Source organism: Equus caballus, chromosome 12 (genome assembly GCF_041296265.1).
Source record: "Equus caballus isolate H_3958 breed thoroughbred chromosome 12, TB-T2T, whole genome shotgun sequence".
Classification (NCBI taxonomy): domain Eukaryota; kingdom Metazoa; phylum Chordata; class Mammalia; order Perissodactyla; family Equidae; genus Equus; species Equus caballus.
In genome coordinates, this window is record NC_091695.1 from 11,862,064 (window position 1) to 11,879,758 (window position 17,695).

General features: G+C 60.6%; 1 protein-coding gene across 1 annotated transcript; it reads right to left on the minus strand.

The window, feature by feature from the left end:
* Nucleotides 1-11: 11 nt before the first annotated feature.
* On the minus strand, nt 12-17,056 carry MYBPC3 (myosin binding protein C3). The gene is made up of 33 exons (XM_070230535.1): nt 16,941-17,056; nt 15,614-15,880; nt 14,938-15,051; nt 14,766-14,858; nt 14,529-14,677; nt 13,737-13,854; nt 13,190-13,238; nt 12,862-12,891; nt 12,624-12,677; nt 11,868-11,885; nt 11,424-11,587; nt 10,616-10,754; nt 10,153-10,277; nt 9,961-10,066; nt 9,700-9,866; nt 9,125-9,290; nt 8,022-8,128; nt 7,912-7,941; nt 6,814-6,953; nt 6,485-6,565; nt 5,639-5,798; nt 5,244-5,348; nt 4,964-5,152; nt 3,683-3,817; nt 3,354-3,521; nt 2,519-2,607; nt 2,179-2,374; nt 1,780-1,919; nt 1,393-1,552; nt 1,156-1,292; nt 661-847; nt 431-468; nt 12-287 (listed from the first exon to the last, which is right to left on the minus strand). Exons 1-32 carry the CDS (start codon nt 16,963-16,965, stop codon nt 458-460), a joined length of 3,819 nt encoding a protein of 1,272 aa, XP_070086636.1. The 5' UTR covers nt 16,966-17,056; the 3' UTR covers nt 12-287; nt 431-457.
* Nucleotides 17,057-17,695: the final 639 nt, after the last annotated feature.

A 17,695-nucleotide genomic window follows, 5' to 3' on the forward strand; every position in this document is an offset into this window, starting at 1 on the left:
AGAGTCAGTTCTGTGTGACTGCACGGATCTTTATTGCCCTTCCATGCTGAGAAGACATGGCAGGCCAGGAAGGCCTGTCCCCAACCGCCATTTCCTGAGCCCACCCCCTTTTTGCCCCACAGATCCAAGAGCTTCCAGCGGGAGCTCTGACAGCTGAGTCTGCACAGATCCCCCAGGCCTCCCCGCCATAGCTACGCTGCCATAGCACACACACATCCAACAGCAGGAAGGCGGCCTGTCCAGCTTCTTGCCAGGCTCCTGGCACACGGGCTGGCATCCGGGTGCACCTGTGACACAGGTTCCCTTGTGAGTGGATTGGGTTGACACCTTGCTAAGAGCTGCCTGCTCCCTCGTTTCCTGATGGCTGCCCCGGAGCAAGGCTCAGCTTCTGATTGGAGCCCTGGGTGTCGGGGTGGTCTGGAGTACATACCTGGCCATCCCCAGGGAGCCAGCCCAGTCACTGAGGCACTGCAGGAGAGAAGGAGGCCATGCCACGTGTGTCCTGCCAGCCTTCTAGAAGGCTTGGGGGAGCAGCTCTGGCAGCAGAGCCCAGAAGCCAGAACCCGTCTGGACGTGACGGTCGTTACTCATTCAGCCAGAGTCCCCGCAGATGCCCTGCCTCCTCCTCCACCCCAGGCCCTGGCCCAGTGGGCTCCTCACCTCGCACCTCCAGGCGGCACTCGCACTGTGCCTCGCCTTGTAAGTTGGTGGCCCTGCAAACATAGATGCCCCCATCAAAGGGGCAGGGCTTTCTGATCTCCAGGGTCAGCAGCCCCTGCTTGCTGAACGTGCGGAAGCGGGCGTCGTCTCGCAGGTCCAGGCCGTTCTTGAACCAGGAAATGTTGGGCTGTAAAACAGGTAATGGGAGGGAGCGAGACCGTCTCAGGTTGAGAGGGCACCCGGCCGGAACCTAGGGAGGTGGATGTTTGTGTTTCTACTTTGGGGGCTCCCAGTGGAGTTTCAAACTACGTACAAGGCTGGGAATTAACAGGCGGCCAGGGGAGAGGGCTGAGGCCGTGTTTAGGGAGAGGAACCTGGCCCTGACCCCCAGAGGGGAGAGAAAGCAGGAGACAGGCAGGAGAGAGACTGCTCCAGGTGGGAGCCTCTGAGCCCCGCCTCCTGGGTCAGCCTGGACCAGGGCCCCAAGTTGCCTACCTTGGGGCTACCCCGGACGGCACAGGAGAGGGTAGCGTTGTAGCCGGCGATGACCGAGCGGTTCACCAGGGGGCGGGTGAAGCTTGGGGCCTCCAAGAAGTCCAGGGCTTTGTAGCTGGGAGACTCATATGTGATGCCTGTGGGTGACAGGGCTTTGTACCTAGAGCGCCACCCTCCCTGCCCGCACTGCCTCCATGCCCCAGCTCCGCCCCGGGAGTGCAAGTGAGGGTACAGCACCTGCTTTAGGGATAAAGACAGGCTCCTTGGTAGTGGCGGCTTTGTCACTGGGGCCCACCATGTTATGGCTGAAGACCCGGAAGTAGTAGCCGTTGCCGATGATGAGTTCTGACACCACGCAGTGGGTGCGGCGGTAATGCTCCAAGACGGTGAACCATTCCTGGGGGTGTGGAGGAGAGGGAGGGGTCTCTGGGGGCCAGGCCCTGCTCCCTGCCAGGGGCTTCTCCTGGGTTCCCCTGGTATCTGCACCCCAACTGTGGAGGGACCCAGACCAGAGAAGGAGGATAAGAGGCAGGTCCAACCTAAGGACAGGGAGGGGCAGCTGAGGCCCAGGTCTGCCTGGCCCTGGGGAGGGTGTCGGTGGCAGGGCCGGGGCCCCAGGCTCACCATGGTCTTCTTGTCCGCTTTCTGGACTGTGTAACCCCAGATCTCTGTGTTGCCATCATCTTGGGGTGGCTTCCACTCCAGAGCCACGTTGAAACCCCACGCCTCAGCGACCCGGATGTCCTGGGGGGGACTTGGCTTGTCTGCAGGAGGTAGACCAGTTGGAACACCAGCCTCCTGATACGGAGTGACAGCAGGGGACGCTGGGCTGCAGGGCCCCTCAGCCTGCCGGCCTGGACCTGGCCTGCTGTCTTCAGAAGGACCCTGGGCAACCCAGAGGAGGGGCCCAGGACCAGAAGGGATGAAGCTCTGGGCTGGTCCCCAGGCTTGGCCCAGGGCCCTGGCATCCTAGCTCCGGGACTAGGAGTGAGCGGGCCCAGCGGGAGGCCCAGTGCCACGTACCAACAATCTGCAGGACCAGCGTGGCCTCATCCTCCATGTTCTCAATGCGTAGCGTCACCTGGTAGGTGCCCGAGTGGGTGCGGCGTGCGGCCCGGATGAACAGGATGGTGTCTGTGGGGCTGTTGCGGATGCTCACCTCCTCGCCTGCCAGGGGCTGCCCCTCCTTGGTCCAGGTCACCTGAGGCCGGGGCCTGCCCTGTAGGGAAGAACAGCTCACCCGCAAGCCTGGGTCTCCCTGAGGGCCGGCCACTACCCCAGCCTTATGCCTGGTCAGCTCTGAGACACATCCATCAGCTAGGCATAGACAACATGCCGGGGCTGGGAAGGGGGCCGGGCCTACCTGGAAGGGAATCAGGAGGTTCACGGGCTCCCCAACCCTCCTGTGGATGGTCTGGCGCAGGTGCCTAGGCAGCTGGAGCCGGGGCCGCTCTGTGAGTACAGTGGGCAGCTCAGCGAGGCCTCACCACCGCCCCAGGCCTGAGGAGCACCCAGCTCCTGTCCCTCTTGTGGCAGGGCCCAGAGAGCTGCAGCTAAGACACATGCTGCCTCCTGGGCCCTCCCCTCCTTTAGCTCACCCTAACCCCAGCCCCAAATGGTTTGCAAAGCTCCTGCTTCCACCTGAGCCTCACCACACTGCCGCAAAAGGCAGGCATTAGAGAGGGTGAGCAACTTGTTTGAGGTCACACAGCTAGTCAGTCACAGGCCAAGATGCAAATCTAGGCAGTTGTACTCTATTCCTCTTGATGTTTCCACCCCAGTTTGCTGCCTCCTTCCACTTTGAGAACCAACTACACCATTGATGTTTGTTGGGAATTAAGGAATGGGATCCAGATGGGCCAAGCTGACCCTGAGTGGCCTCACTGCTCAGTCCTGGGCACAGGGACAGTACCTACCTGTTGGGGCTGAGAGACTCATAGAACAGAGCTCGAAGACGATGCTATAATGACCTACCTTTTCTCTTTTCCAGAACTGGGGGTTGAGTGGAAAAGCCGAGAGGGCTCTCTTGGCACGTTTGCCCTGAGTCTGGGACATGGATAATGGCTCCGGCCCCTCCTGTCGCACCCTGCATTTAGCCCCTCCCCCTAGTAGGGTCTCCCTGACTGTCCCCACCTCCACTGGCCCCCAAGGGCCAGGGCGTCACTGGCAGCTCTCGTGACTGTGTGAGGGGCACTCACGCAGAATCTCCTGCACCGTCACAGGCTCCTTGGTGGTTACAGGGGCCCCAGGCCCCGCCACATTGTGTGCCCGCACGCGGAAGAGCAGCCGGGCTCCTGTGGGCAGATCCTTCACCAGCAGTGACGTGTGCTCCGTCAGCCCCTGCAGGGCAGCTACCCACTCGGAGCCTGGGGGTGGGGAGGCGAGGCCACGGGCAGCATCAACATCACACCCCTCGTGCTACCCCATCTCTGGTGGCTGTCGGGGCCTCCACTGCAGAGAGGGGCCTAGCAGGTGGCAGGCACGTGGCCAGGGGCCAGTAGGGGGCGGGCTGGACAGGGGTGCTTACCACCCTCACGGCAGTACTCCACACTGTAGCCGTCCAGGCCCCCAGCTCCCACGCGCTCTGGGGGCCGCCACTTGAGGGAGACCGTGGTGTCTGAGACGTCCTCCACCGCCAGGTGGGTGGGCTCGCTGGGGGGGCCTGGGTGGAGGGGAGGTCAGAGAGGGGTCTGAGGGAGCCCACCCCAGCCGGGGACGCTGCGGGACCGTGACCCAGACCCCTAGCCGCCTGCCAGTGCCGCACAGAGGAGCTGCCGTCCGACTGGCTTTCAAGCACTTTAAGAAGTATTTCAGCTCCATCAAAAGACACGCCTCTAGACAGGCTTAAAAACAAACAGCAGTTACTAAAGAGGGATCTGGATAGGAAAAGGTACCCAAAAAAGATCAGAAACACGCTTAGAAGGAGCCACTGCTGTCGGATGGTGCGGGTAATGCTATAAATGTAATTTAAGGAGAAACTAGCCTAAAACACAGGCATTTCCTGGCTCTCACTGTATGATTAGGTGAGCAATCTGGAAGTTGGTCCCTAAAGAGAGGGGCCTGAACCCTCCGCCTCACAGGCACCGCCTTCCTGCCGCCCCACCCCCCACCCCGTCCCTGTGTCTGCCCCTGCCGCAGACTCACACGTCCTGTAAGACAGGCCTCCTTGCGAGCCTGCTACCCCCTCGGCAGCTGTTCTTCCCTCTCAACCCCATCATATGGATGAGGAAACTGAGGCTCGAAGGATGGACGATGACTCCAGATGGCCCTCTTGGGGACAAAGGAGCTGGCTCGGCAAACCCGCTCTCCTGGTCCAGGGCCCTATCCACAGAGATGCCCCTCAGACCCTCAGGCACCCATGGCCCTCACCCTGTTCCACATATGACAAACTCTGGTTGCAGAGAGTGGAGACAAGCGACACTTAACATTTATTGAGCACCTGCTGGCTGCCAGGTGCTCTGCCCACGTTATCTCATTTCATCCTAACAACAGTTCTGTGAAGTTGATATTTCGGGATCCCCATTGGATAGTTGTGGAAACAGGCTGGAGAGGTGAACCAAGGGGCAGAGTGGTGTGAGTTTCAGCCCCACCCTGTACCAGCTGGGTGACCTTGAGCAAGTCATGTAACCTCTCAGAGCCTCACTTTCTTCATCTGTGAGATGAAGAGGATTAATCCTTGAATGTGGATTAAAGAAGACCAGGGATGTGAATGCCTAGTGTAGGGGCCACCCACGGAGCAGCTGCTATTACTGGGGCCCCTTGACTGGTGGGGATGGCATGGGGGCAGTGCCAGGCGGGGCAGGCTCACCGATAGGCATGAAGGGCTGGGAGGCAGGGCTGGGCCTGGACATGCCGATGGCGTTGACTGCGTAGACGCGCATCTCGTACACCACACCCTCAATCATTCGCTTCGCCTCCAGGCTCAGCTCCCGCAGCAGGTCGAAGTTCAGCCGCATCCACCGGTAGCTCTTCTTCTTCTTGCGCTCTAGGATGTAGCCTGACACCGGGGAGGCAGGAGCTCTGGTCTGGGGCCCGGCACCCCACCTCCCCCGCTGCCCTCGGCTCTGTCTCCTGTGCCCCCGACTCACCCAGGATTGGCTGCCCGCCATCATAGGCAGGCGGCTCCCACTGCACCGTGCAGGAGTCCTCGCCCACGTTGCTGATCTTGGGAGCCGCGGGGGCATCGGGCACATCTGTGGGGGGCAGACCCACATCAGCCCTGCCCGGGCCCAGGGCCAAGGTTGTTGCTCATTCCCTCACCACCCCCAGAGCCATTTCTAGGATGCGGTTCTGATCATGTCAGCAGCTTGCGATCAAGTCTTTATGGCTCCCCACTGCCCATATTCACCCATGTCCCAGCCCTAATCCTCTCCATGGATCCAAGAGCATGCCCTGCAAGGTTTATTGAGTGACTAAATGAGTTAATGGATGGGCCCACCCTCATTGCCCCTGTCTTCCCTGCCTGGACCCTGGCTGGCCTCACCGATGACCTTGACTGTGAGGTTGACCTGGTCTTCACCCACAGGGTTCTTCACCGTGACGATGTAGACACCCTCATCTTCCTTCTCTGCCCCCTCGAGGGTGAAGACGCTGCGGTCCTTGGTGGTCTCCACTCGGACCCGGCCCTCGGTCTCACACAGCAGCTGGAGGGGAGGGGAAGTTGGGGGGAAGAGCCCAGGTCAGACCCCAGAGGTTTCTGCAGGCTCTGTGACAGCCAATAGCCCTGAGATGGGAACAGAGCTCAGTGCAGGGTCCGTGGGGGAGATGCAGTCTGAGAGGAAACTGCGCCCATGTGAGCACCTAGTCCCAAACCCTTCATCTAGCACCTGCCATGGGCAAGGGCCTCAGGCCCTAGCTCCAGCTTTGTGATAGAACTTTAGGCAATCACCTATCCTCTCTGTACCTCAGTTTCCCTATCTGCCAAATGGGAATAACACGACCTCACGGAGCTATCACGAGGATTCTGCAAGACCTCATGTGGGTAGAAGGATCAATGGTGCACGGAGGAGGAGGAGCGGAAAGGAGGCGCTCCTCTTACTGAAAAGTGCCAGGAAAACCCCGGCCCTGGAAGGGAGGAAGCACGAAGTCAAGGTCGGCTCGGGAACACGGGGGCCAGGGAGTGGCCCAGTCTCAAGGGCTTCCTGGCGATGTTGAGGGTGCCTGACATCATGAGACATGAGGGCTCCGTGGAGACCCTGCCTGGGGCGGGAGCACACCTGGCTAGATAGGGCACCTTCTTAAGATGGACATCTGCCTCGCCCAAGGGTGGATACCGTGTGGGCAGAAAATGAGGGTAAACAAACCACGTCCCACTTTCTCCCTCACTCACCTTCTTGTCAAACACCCACTCGTCACTGGCGCCTGCATCCCCTGGGGCATCGGGGGCTGGCCCAGCGGGGACCTTATTCCCCTGGAAACAGAGCAGGAGGCAAGTAGGGGAAGACGGGCTGGCTCAGCCTGGAGAGGATCCCTGCCCAGTGGCCATCTACCGCCCACCACGCCCGCCTCCCGGCCAGCTGAGCCTCTGTGCTCCCAGTCGGTGGCCCGCTGTAGGGCGTGCCCATGTGGGCTGGGCTGGTGTGGGGGCAGGTCCCAGCACTCATCTGATCCCACGTGCCCATTTTAAAAATGGGGAAGTGGAGGAGGGAGCCACAGCACCTGTGTGATGGTCTTCTGCCAGGTCACAGTGGGAGCAGGGTCCCCAGAGATGGGGACGTCCAGGCGTAGCTTGTTGCCAGCCACAACCACGATGGTGTCCGGCACGCGGCCCGGGCAGTCCAGGTGGATCTTGGGAGGTTCTGGGGGGAGATGGCATAGGTCAGAGAAAGGAGAAGGGGCCCAAGGCCCATGAAAGAGGGAGAACCTGGAAGGAGCATGTGCTCCTGGTTGGTGGTTGTTTTTTAAAGCAATTTTCTTGAGGTATAACTTACGATAAAATGACAAGATTTGAGTATACAGCTTTGTATACTCAAATGAGTTTTGACTTTTGACAATGTATACGCCTGTGTAACCACCACCCAATCAAGATCTAGAACATTCTTATGACCCCAGAAGTTCCCAGGGAGGTTTGTAACACCAAGTTGCCTAGTGTAGCATTTCTCAAACTGTGTTTGGAGGAACACCAGTGTCCTGCCAGAAAAAAGAAGAGAAGGTTTCACAGCCAAATAAACTAGGAAGCCCTGGCTTAAACAAAGTTAAGCACGTTTCTTTACCGTGGGATTTCTCAGAGCCTTTAATGTACCAACACACCTGCTGAATCAGCCAGAGGTGGAGCAAGTGTGTGGTGTTTCCCAAGCTTATTTCACTACGGAACCCTTTTTAAGTGGAGTAGCCTATTAAGTGAACTCAGTTTGGAAAGCACTGACCTAGAGCCTGCCACAGCCTGGATACTCTCCTGAAATTAGGATCCTAAAATGCCTGATTCAAGTTTAATCTAAAAGCAGGAGAGAGACTTCTAAAAGCAGAAAAGATATAATAAAATCTCACGTCTGTGATGCCATTTGATAGCTCATACAGCATCCCATCTCATTTTTCTTACCACCCCATGGAGGAGGCACTCACGATTCCCACTTTAGAGATGAGAAAACTGAGGCTCAGAGAGACTGTGGTTGGCCCCTGGTCACAAGTGGCGGAAGTAGGGCTGAGTCTCAGGGGCCCCACTTCAGGGTCCTTGCTCTTCCCTCTGGGTGTGAATAGAGGGGAGACACACAGAGGGTGGGGTGCAGGCAGGCGGCACACAGGGACCCCAAGACTCACCCTGCCTGGGCACGAAGTCGATCTTCACCTCTGCAAGAGAAGGAAGAGCAAGTGGCTCCAGGGCAAAGGCCAGTGACAGGGTCTCCCCCCTACCCTGGGCGCCGGCTCACCCATGAAATGGAGCTTGGCCGACAGGTTGCTGGCAAAGCCCTCGGGCACAAAGCTGTAGTCAGCCTCGTCCGCAGGCGTGACGTCGTCAATGGTCAGCTTGTGGACCCTGCAGGGCAGCGGTGGCTCAGGGGACCCCCTTGGACCCCACATCCCTAGCCTCACCCTAATCAGGGCTCCAGGGGCCCTCGCCCCATCCTGGCTCACTGGTGTTGTGGTGTTTTAAATGCTTTCTTTCTCTGTTTTTGAATTGCCAGCTCCCTCGTGTGTTTGCAGAGGTCGGCAGTGTAGAGGTGTCCCCTTGGCGGGGCCCTTGGAGACTGGCAGGAGCTGGTCTCATTAATCTCTGTGACCTTGGGCCCAGCACGGGACAACCCAGATGCCCAGGGCGTGAGTAAGAGAGTGGGGGAGCGTGAGGGCCCCTGGCAGGAGCTGGCCTCCTCATGGCCTCCTGCCCCGCCCTGGGCACGAGTGTCGGGGCTGGGGGGCCGGGGGGCTCCCCGCCTGCCTGTCCCTCTCATTGCTTCTCCTTCGTCTCTCTCTCTCCATCCTTCTCTGTCTCTGATGAACTCTCCTTCTCTGTATGCTTCTGTCTCTCCGTATCTCTCTGTCTCTGTCTCTCTCTATGTATCTCTTTTTCTTTCTCTCTATTTCGGTCTCTGTCCTGTTCTGTGTGCATGTCTGTTTCTTCCTGTCCATCTCTGTCTGTCCATTTCTGTCTGTCCATCTCTGTCTCTGTCTCTCTGTGTGTCTGCCTCAGTCTGTGGCTCTCTGTCTCTGTGTCTCTGTGTGCTCTATCTCAGTCTCTATCTCTCTGTTTCTCATTCTGTCTCTCTGTATGTCTGTCTCAGTCTGTGTCCCTCTCCGTGTCTGTCCTTCTGTATGTCTCTCTCTGTTTCTCTCTCTGTCTCTCTGTGTGTGTCTCTCAGTCTGTGGCTCTCTCTCCCTCTGTGTCTGTCTCTCTGTGTGTCTATCTCTGTTCTCCCTCTGTCTCTCTGTGTGTCTGTGTCTCTGTCTCTCTGTGTGATGTCTGTCTCTCCATCTGTCTCTGCCTGTCCCATCCTCCTGTCCCCATCTGCGTGGGGGCCAAGCCCCGCACACTCACCGCCCGATGTGGGACACCTTTATGCGGCTGTCGGGCACTAGCTCTTTCCCGTTCTTCAGCCACACGCCCCGCACGTTCTCGTCCGACACCTCACACTTGAACACAGCCTGGTCCTTTGCACCCACCGTCAAGTCCGCGATGCTCTGGTACACCTCCAGCTTTTTCTCTGGGGGGCAGGGCACAGCCAGTGAGCTCGGGAGGGTGTGTGTGGGTGTGGGCATGAATCCCTGTGGAGATCACATGGGCATGCGAAAACAATGCATGCATGCTTGCATGATGTGATGCGTGTGTGCATGGGATGGTGGAGTGTACACCAGGAACCTCAAGTGTGTGTGGGGGGGTGTTGCTAACCAGGCCCATCTGATCCTCCCACACCCTCTGCAGTGGCCACCTCGGCATCCCCGTTTTACAGACGAGAAAGGTGAGGCTCAGGGTGTCAACGTGACTTGCCCAAGGTCACTCAGGCCTCCATCCTGGGTTTGCCTGATTCCCGTGTGTGGCTGGGGGGCTGGGGCTGAGGGGATCCAAGTTCCTGAAACCTCGTGTGCTCCCCCAACCTTCCCTGTGGGCCTCACCCTGCACGATGAGCTCGGCCAGCGCCTGGCCGCCGCTGGTGTGCAGCGCGTAGTGCCCAGCGTCCTCCAGCGTCGCCTCGTTGATGATCAGGTGGTGTCTCTGCCCGTCCTTCTTGAACCGATATTTGAAGGTCTCCTCCCGGGTCAGCTCCACCCCGTCCTTCAGCCTGGCCAGGGGGCGGGCAGCAAGTGCCGTGGGCTCCTCTGGGGGTGCCCCCAGGCCCCCAGCCCTGTCCCCTGCCCCCTGCCCCTGGCACTCACCACTTGACCTGGGCGCCCTCCTCAGACACCTCACACTCAAACTCCACCCGCTGTCCCACCATCACCAGCTGGTCCTCCAGGGGCCGCGTGATCAGCACGGGGGGCTCTGTCAAGGCAGAAAGAGTGTGACGGCCGCACGCTTCTAGGGCCCTCCAGTCCCAGGCTCCCAGGCTCCAGGGGTCCCAGCCCCACCTTTGACGAAGAGCTCGGTGCTGCACTTCTCGCCGCCCACCACACACTGGTAGGCCGCGTCGTCCGCCAGCGAGCACTGGCTGATGGTCAGTGTGCGCTTGGCGCCGATGGACTCGAAGATGTACCTGGACGCGGGCCGTGGGGGAGTGGCGGGAGAGCCGTGGACTCACCTCCTGGGCCCCAGGTGCCCCTCAAACCCCTGTCAGGACCCCAACACCCCCCACCCCAAGCCTTCCAGGAGCTGGGACTTACTTGCTGTGAACAGGAGGGGACAGTGGAGCATCCCCGATGGGAGGAAGCGAGACCGAGAGAAAAAGAGGGAGGAACAGAGATGGGCAGAACCAGAAAGATGGGAAATTAGACCCAGAGGGCGAGAGGAATGGGGAGAGACAGAGACAGGGGTGGAGGGTCCCTGAGGTCCCTCCACATCCCCAACGCTCCCAGCACCCACTCGCCGCCCCACTCGCACCTGCCGCTCATCTGGATCTCCTGTCCGTTCTTCAGCCACTTGACTTCGGCATCGGGGTTGGCCAGCTCCACGGTCAGCCGGATCTTGTGGCCCTTGCTCACCTGGTAGGCTGGCTCCAGCTTCTTCTGAAAGGCTGAAGGCCACCCCTCAGCCCCTGCCACCCACCACCTGCTCTGGGGCCAGCCCAGGCGCAGGAGGCTCACCCCAACCCCACGACCGCATGAGGGCCCGGGGCCTCCCTCCAGCCCCTCCCTGGCCCCCTCCACCCCATGTCTCCGCTGTGACTGCTTGTTTATCTCTGTCTGTCCTATGTGCTGGTCACCTCCTTGTCTCTCTCTTTGTCCTCCTGTCTTCCCTTGGGTCCTGTCCACCTGCTCAACTCAGGGATACAGTTACGAGATTCCAGGAAGACAGAAGCTTGGCAGAACAGTGACAGGAAGAATGGACTTTCTCTACCTCTGGACTCTGTTTTGACAGCAAGCCCCGTTTTCCTGCTCCTGCTGGCTGCCCCCCACGAAGTGGGCAGGTGAGGACCTCGCTTTCCTGGTGTACATTCCAGGGGCTCACATCCGCTCTGTCAACCCCTTGATGGGAAAGGGCTAGCCTGAGCCTTTCTCTTTTTCAGTGTGGAAAGGGGCTAACCTGGGCACTCCTGTGTTTCCCCACACGAGAGGGGGGCTAACCTGGGCTCTTCTCCTTTCCTGGGTGTCTCCCGGCTAAACTGGCCTCTGCTCTTTTTCTGTGCATGTGAGGGGCAGGGTCTAACCTGTGCCTCTCCTCTGGCTCAAAACAGAGGGCTAACCTGTGCTCTTCTTCTCGTCGCGCCTCATGCCCTTGAGCCTCTTGAGCATGCCACGCAGGTCGGTGATGCCGTGCTGGAAGGCGATGCGCTCGTACTCCGACGGGGGCGCCTGCCGCAGGATCTCCCACACGTCCTCCTCGGCTGGGGCCTCCAGCCGCGAGTCCCTGTATCCCACAGCCCGTGCCAAGAGGCCTCAGGGGATCCAGGGGGTCCAGGGCAGGACTGCAGCCCCCTCCCTGCCCCTGGGGTGGGGCTTCGAGGGGCCCAGGACCAAGGAGGGGTCGCCACCCCTGCCCTCCGCCCCTTCCTTCTGGCAGGGTGGCTTGAGCACTCATTGATCGGAGCCCGTACTGGGATCAAGGGGCCTCAAGGTCAGTACGGGGGTCAGGGCCGGGGATGTTCCTGGCAGAAGTGACAGGGTGCTGAGCCTCATGGGGCACTCACCGCCGGGTCCGTAAACTGCTGCTCCGGGGGGGAGGTGGGGCAGAAAGGCAGTGGACACGTTAGAGGCGTGGGCCACCTCCCCACAAAGACCCTCGCCTCCTCCTCCCTATCCCACCCCTCCAGGACACGGCACCAATGGGCCCCTGCACAGTCGCCTCGTTTATGGCTCCGGAGCCTGGCAGGCGGGTGTCAGGAGAGCCTGAGGCTCGGAGACTTGTCCCCGTCAGTGGGGGTCCTCCCTGAGGTCTGTCTGATCCCAGCGCCGTCTCTCACCAACGCCCCGTGACAGAGATGGGCATGGCCCCGCCGGCGCCCTGCTGCCCCCGAGCCCCTAGCCCCCGACCCCAATGCTTACTCTCTGGGCCGCGGCAGCATCGACCATTGGCAGGATCCAGGAGAGGGAGGGAGAGGACAGAGAGGACACAAGTCAGTCGGGCTGGGCTGGGTGGGCAATGCCTGGGGCTCTGAGGCCCTCTCCCAGCTTCTTCTGGGTCCCCGGAGCCTACTGAGGTGAGCTATCACAGACCCAAGTGTGGGCTGGTCTTGGGGGACGCTGTGAGGATATTGGTCTACAGGACACAATGTCTGCAGAGCTTCTGACTCTTTCCAACACCGGGATTGCCCCATTTGACAGACAAGGAAACTGGCTCAGAGAGATGCAGTGACTTGCTCAGGGCCACACAGCTGAAAAACCACAGTGCTGGGATTTGAAACAGCCTCACCACCTGCCCCCAGAGCTGCTACCCAGGGGCTCACCTCTTCTTCAGCAGCGAGCTGAAGTCCAGGGTCCCAGCGTCCTCGTGGCTGTCACTATGGAGAGGGAGCCCCAGTCAGGGACCTCCTAGTGGAGCCAACTAGAAGGGACTTGGGAGCAGGGAGGGGGTGGGTGGGTGGAGTGAGAGGAAAGGACTCTAGCCAGATGGGGGCTCCCTGCCCATCTCAGACCCCCAGGGACTGTGTACAGGGGAGGTAAGGGCCGGGGGTGGGCGGGTACCTGATCCGCCGACCACCTCCAGCCAGGCTCCTGCGGGGGTTAGACCCGGTTCCTCACCTGCCCGGGGAGCTTCTCTCCCCCAGCCCCATCAACCTCTGCTCTGCCCCCCACAACCCCCAGCCCTGAACTCCCAAATTACCCCCAACCGTGACTCCCCAGCCCTGACCCCTGCACATCACCCCCAGCCCTGAGCTCCCCATGGCCCCCAGCCCTGACCCCCCACATCACCCCCAGACCTGAGCCCCCGACATCCCCCCAGCCCTGACCCCAAGGGGCCTCAGACCCCAGCACTGGCCTCCCCGGGCCCTGAGGAGAGATGGCCACTCACGTGCGCCGGAAAGCTGATCGGAGGTCCAGGTCTCCAGGGCCAATGGCCTCTGAGTTCAAAGAGGGGGACGAGAGAGGGAAGGGAGCTTCAGAGGGGGCCGTCCCAGAAGTCCTTCCCTGGGATCTCTGTGCATCGCAGGCCTGCCCATCCGCGACCTCTTGAGAGTGGGCGTCTGCCCCAGGCCCCCACATTCTGAGCCTTTCCGGGGTTGAGGTGCCAGGGAGGTGGGCAGGTTACATCCCCAATCGCTTAGAGGTGGTTCATCTCTCAACTCGCCTTTCCTGGTCACCTTTGCCAGGAGCCCAGGACACCCAGATGACCAAGACCCCAGACAAGATCTGGACTTGACCATCAGACCCGCCCCGCCGGCCCAGCCCCGGAAGCCTCCAGGGATTCTTCACGCCCCTGCAGGAGCAGCACTGGGCATGTGGTCAGCAGCTGTCTGGCCAGGACTGGCATCCTCCTCAGTGTTGGGAAATGGAGGCAGGCACGGGGGACAGGACCCGTGGGGGGCCCGAGCCCAGGACAGACCGCAGGGCCCCCTCACCGTGGACGGTGAGGTTGAAATTGCAGCTGTCAAACTTGTCCTTGGTGGACACCTCACAGCGGTAGCCGCCGGTAAAGGTGGCCTGGGCGTCTGTGATGTGCAGCTCAAACAGGTAGACCTGTGGGGATCAGGGGTCAGGGGAGACGGGGACAGAAGACAAGCCCTCCACCCCTAATGGTGGCTAATGGCCACCAACCTTCTCACCCCTCAGGGTTTAGTTAATCCATACAGTTGTATGTAAATAGAAAATGGAGCCCCTACTCAAGACACATGACTGCCATCTGCTGGCACAGGGTGGTGACAAAATACAAATCTGTGATGGCTCCAAGTTAAATGGCATTCACTTAAGATGAGGCACTATTGTGCAGTGCACAGCCCACACAACTGAATAGGTCAGTCCTGCCCTGCCTGAGGCCCTCTTGCCTGGGCCAGAACTGTGCCAGAGTAAAAGAAGCAGAGGCTGGGAGGCAAAGCCCAGATTCCCAGCCTGGCTCTGAGTGACCTTCGACCTGCAACAACCTTTCAAGCTTTGGTTTTTTCATCTGTAGAATGAAGAATTGTTCTGGTCGGTCATTGAAGTCACCCTGACATCTGATACCCGTCTATCCAGGGGCTTTCTGCCCTCAGGCTGGTGCCCCCCATGCTCCACGATATCCCCCAGCCTTCCTTCCTCCCTGGGCCTCCAAGCCTTACTATACCCCTTGAGACTGTCATGCCCTCTGAGCACCCCCAGTCCTGCAAGTCCCCCGAGCCTCCCCAGGGCCCCGGGCTCCCGCGCCCTGCAGGCCTCACCTTGCTGGCCCGGTCATAGCTGTCGTGCAGCTGCAGGTGCTGGCCCACCTTACTGCTCAGGTCCACCCACTTGCCCTTGAACCACTTGACCATTGGTGGTTTCAGGAGGCTGGCCCCGGCCACACGGGCTGAGAAGGTGATGCTGCCGCCTGCAGGAGAGGGGTGACAGGCTGGGCTTGGGGGTGCCCTGCTGCCTCCCTCCCCACACCCTCCTGGATGCAGAAACCCCACACTCACCGACGGTCACCTCGCCATCCTGTGGCCGCATCACAAAGAGGCCAATAGGATCGTCGGGGGCCCCAGGGCCATCAGGGGCTGCTGAGCTTGACCCTGTGAACATGCGCTTTTGACACCTGCCCTGGGACACCCCCACCGCTGGCCTCGCCCCTCCCTGCCCAGCCCCACTCACCTTCAGGACTTGGGGAGCCTCCTTCTGCCTCAGTGGCTGAGGCCAGGGCTTCTCTGGGGGCTCCGGGAGCCTCGGCAGGGGTGGGGGCAGGGCTTGGCACAGGTTCTGTCTTCTCTGCAGGGGATGGGGTGGGATGGGGGGCATCGAGGAGCAGCTTCGCACCAGAGAGCCTCCCCTTGTCCCTGGTCCCTCCCTAGTCCTTGCAGCTCATTAAACAGAGCATCCTCCAGCCTTCATCTCGCCTTCTCCTCTGCCTGCCAGACCCAGTGGGTCTGAGCTCTGAGGCCGTCCTTCCCCTCCTCCCCCAAGCTCTGGTCCAGGCCCAGCCCCCCAGGCCGGGCCAGGGCCCCCTCCACACCCACAGCTCCTGGGGCTTCCCCGCCAGCGCATTCAGCCCACCAAGTTCCCCGAGTGTGTGGGTCCAGCGGGAGGGCTGGGTTCTACCTGGTGCACCCGTGAATTTCCCCACCTCCAAAGGGCTGGAGGCCAGGGAGCCACACAGGGGCCCGCAGAGAGGTCCTGCTGAGAACGGGGCGCGGGCACTCCTGGCAGGGGCACAGCCAGAGAGAAGGCAAGAAAGTGGGACGATGCCTCCTACCCGCTGGGTGTTGGAGCGGTGGGGGCCGCCCCTGTTCCCAGAAGCTCAAACCTCAGGGAAGGCTGACGCGGCTCTTACCTGGCTCTATGACCTTGAGGTCAAACTTGACCTTGGAAGAGCCGGCGATGACTGCGTAGGACCCCTGGTCGGCAGGGCCCACATCCCTCACTGTCAGCGTGTGCCGTGTGCCCTCAGCTGCCAGGCCGTACTTGTCGCTGGCACTGATGTCACTGCCCGCCCGCTGCCAGCGCACCTTCAGTCCTGCCCGCTCTGTCTCGGCCTCGAACACGGCAGGGCTGCCAGCGGCCACCTCCGCTGACCGTGGCTTCTTGCTGAAGGCTGAGACTGAGGGGCCAATGGAGGCTGCAGGGGCCCCTGGCTTGCCCACGCCCCCCACCTCTGCAGCCCCTCTTATTAAATATGGTGATAAACACTTGACTGCATCCCCTCATGATGGGGTGTGGTTATTATGCTCATTTCTCAGACGAGGACACCGAGGCTCAGAGAGGTTAAGTGACTTGCTCAAGATCACACAGCTGGTAGGCAGGAGACCCAGGGCTGTGGTCTTAACCTCCACACCAGAGTTTTGCTAGGTGTGTCCCTGGATATCCACCCTCCTTGCCCTGGGAAACCCAGCCCCCCGCCCCCACAATCTAGGGCCACTGGCAAGGGATGGATACTGTGCCTATTTGGGTGTGGCTAAATTTGTCCTCCAAGGGCTTCAGGCTGAGAATCAGCAACTGAGATAAAGCCGGCCTGGGAGGGGGCTGGGGGCTGGATCCCTGCCCTGAACAACCTCCGTGAGAGCACAGGCCAGGACCAGGATTCTGGGCTGTGACTTTCTCTGCCCTTGGCCCAGGCCCAGCAGCCTCTTGACCGTCCTCTCCCAGAGCAGAGGAGCTGCATGACCTCAACGTGGGGGCCACAGGGGTGCAGAGAATCTCACGGCGGCAAGGAACCAACCCAACCTCTCCTTGTATAGATGGGGAAACTGAGACTCAGGAGGGTAGGGAGTTGTCCAACAGCGTTCGTGAGCCTGGCTCGAGTCTGGACTCACCCTGGGCTCCAGCCTGCAGCGGCCTTTTCCCAAAAGGCAAGCCCAGGCCCAACCTTGCTGCAGAAGGAGGTGGGGGTGGGGCAGGGAGGGCGGCCCCCTGCGTCCCGAGAGGGGGTGACGGCCCTGGGGGCTTCCGGCCCCTGGTTTACCCTCGCTCTCATCAGAAGGACGGGAAGGAGAAACAGAGAGTCCAAAAAAACTCCCAGAGGTCAGTCCCCCTGTTTTGGGGCTCAGAGGCCCCATCCTCATCAACCCCGTCAGGAACTCGCCCCGAGGCCTGCCCCCCAGTTGAGGAGCCCCCTGCCCTCCCTGCCCCACATTCAGCCCCTACCCCGGGCCTGGAGCTACCTGGCTTTTTCCCTGGTTCCGGCATCTCGAGAGGTTGCACCAGGAACCGAGCAGGCACAGGCCCCTCAGACAGGATCTGAGCAGGGACCCGTCCCCCGACACTATATAAGGGGCCCTCCCCCTCCCCACTCTGCTTATCTGCCTCCTCCCCGCCACTTGCTAAATATAGGCAAATTCCAGAGCCAGGCTCTCCAGGAGAAGGTGGGGCCATGTGATTCCTGGCTGGCCTTTGTCCCTTCCTCCGCTAGCCCAATATGATGGCTTCTGTCCCCACAGCCCTCGGGGAACCTCTGAGGTACCCTAAGGCCTGTCTGTGTGTCCTTCTGACAGGCAAATTGTGCGATGGGAGTGCCAGGCGCATAAGCTTGAGGCGGACGGACCAAGCTCCTCCTCACTGGTGTGTGGGTGGTGGGTACCCGCACAGACCCTGAGGCCAGGCTGCCCCAAGTCCTGGCACTGCCACCCCCTTAGCCTCTCAGGGCCTTACTTTCCTCATCTGTAAAATGGGCCTGTACCTGCTCGACAGATGTCAGCACTCACTGCATAGGACTGTCCCACGTACAAAGTGGGCTTCTTAACGAAAATGCTAGAATACTGGCAGGCATAGAGAAGGCTGAACGAACATCTGTTGTTTTCCGGGCCCTAGTATTGCAGCTCACAGGGCCCTGGGCTGGCCTCACGCTCTGGAGTCCTGGGTGGGCTTAGTCCAGGGCCAGGGGAGAAGGGGGAATCCTTGGGGCTGATGTCTCCTGAGG

Excerpts from the sequence above, each read along its gene's own strand:
- MYBPC3 (XM_070230535.1), bottom strand. The coding sequence starts at position 16,965 with ATGCCGGAACCAGGGAAAAAGCCAG. Across the intron at positions 15,052-15,613 it reads CCTCAAGGTCATAGAGCCAG|AGAAGACAGAACCTGTGCCA; the intron begins GTAAGAGCCGCG and ends CATCCCCTGCAG. Across the intron at positions 14,859-14,937 it reads AGGCTCCCCAAGTCCTGAAG|GGTCAAGCTCAGCAGCCCCT; the intron begins GTGAGTGGGGCT and ends GCATGTTCACAG.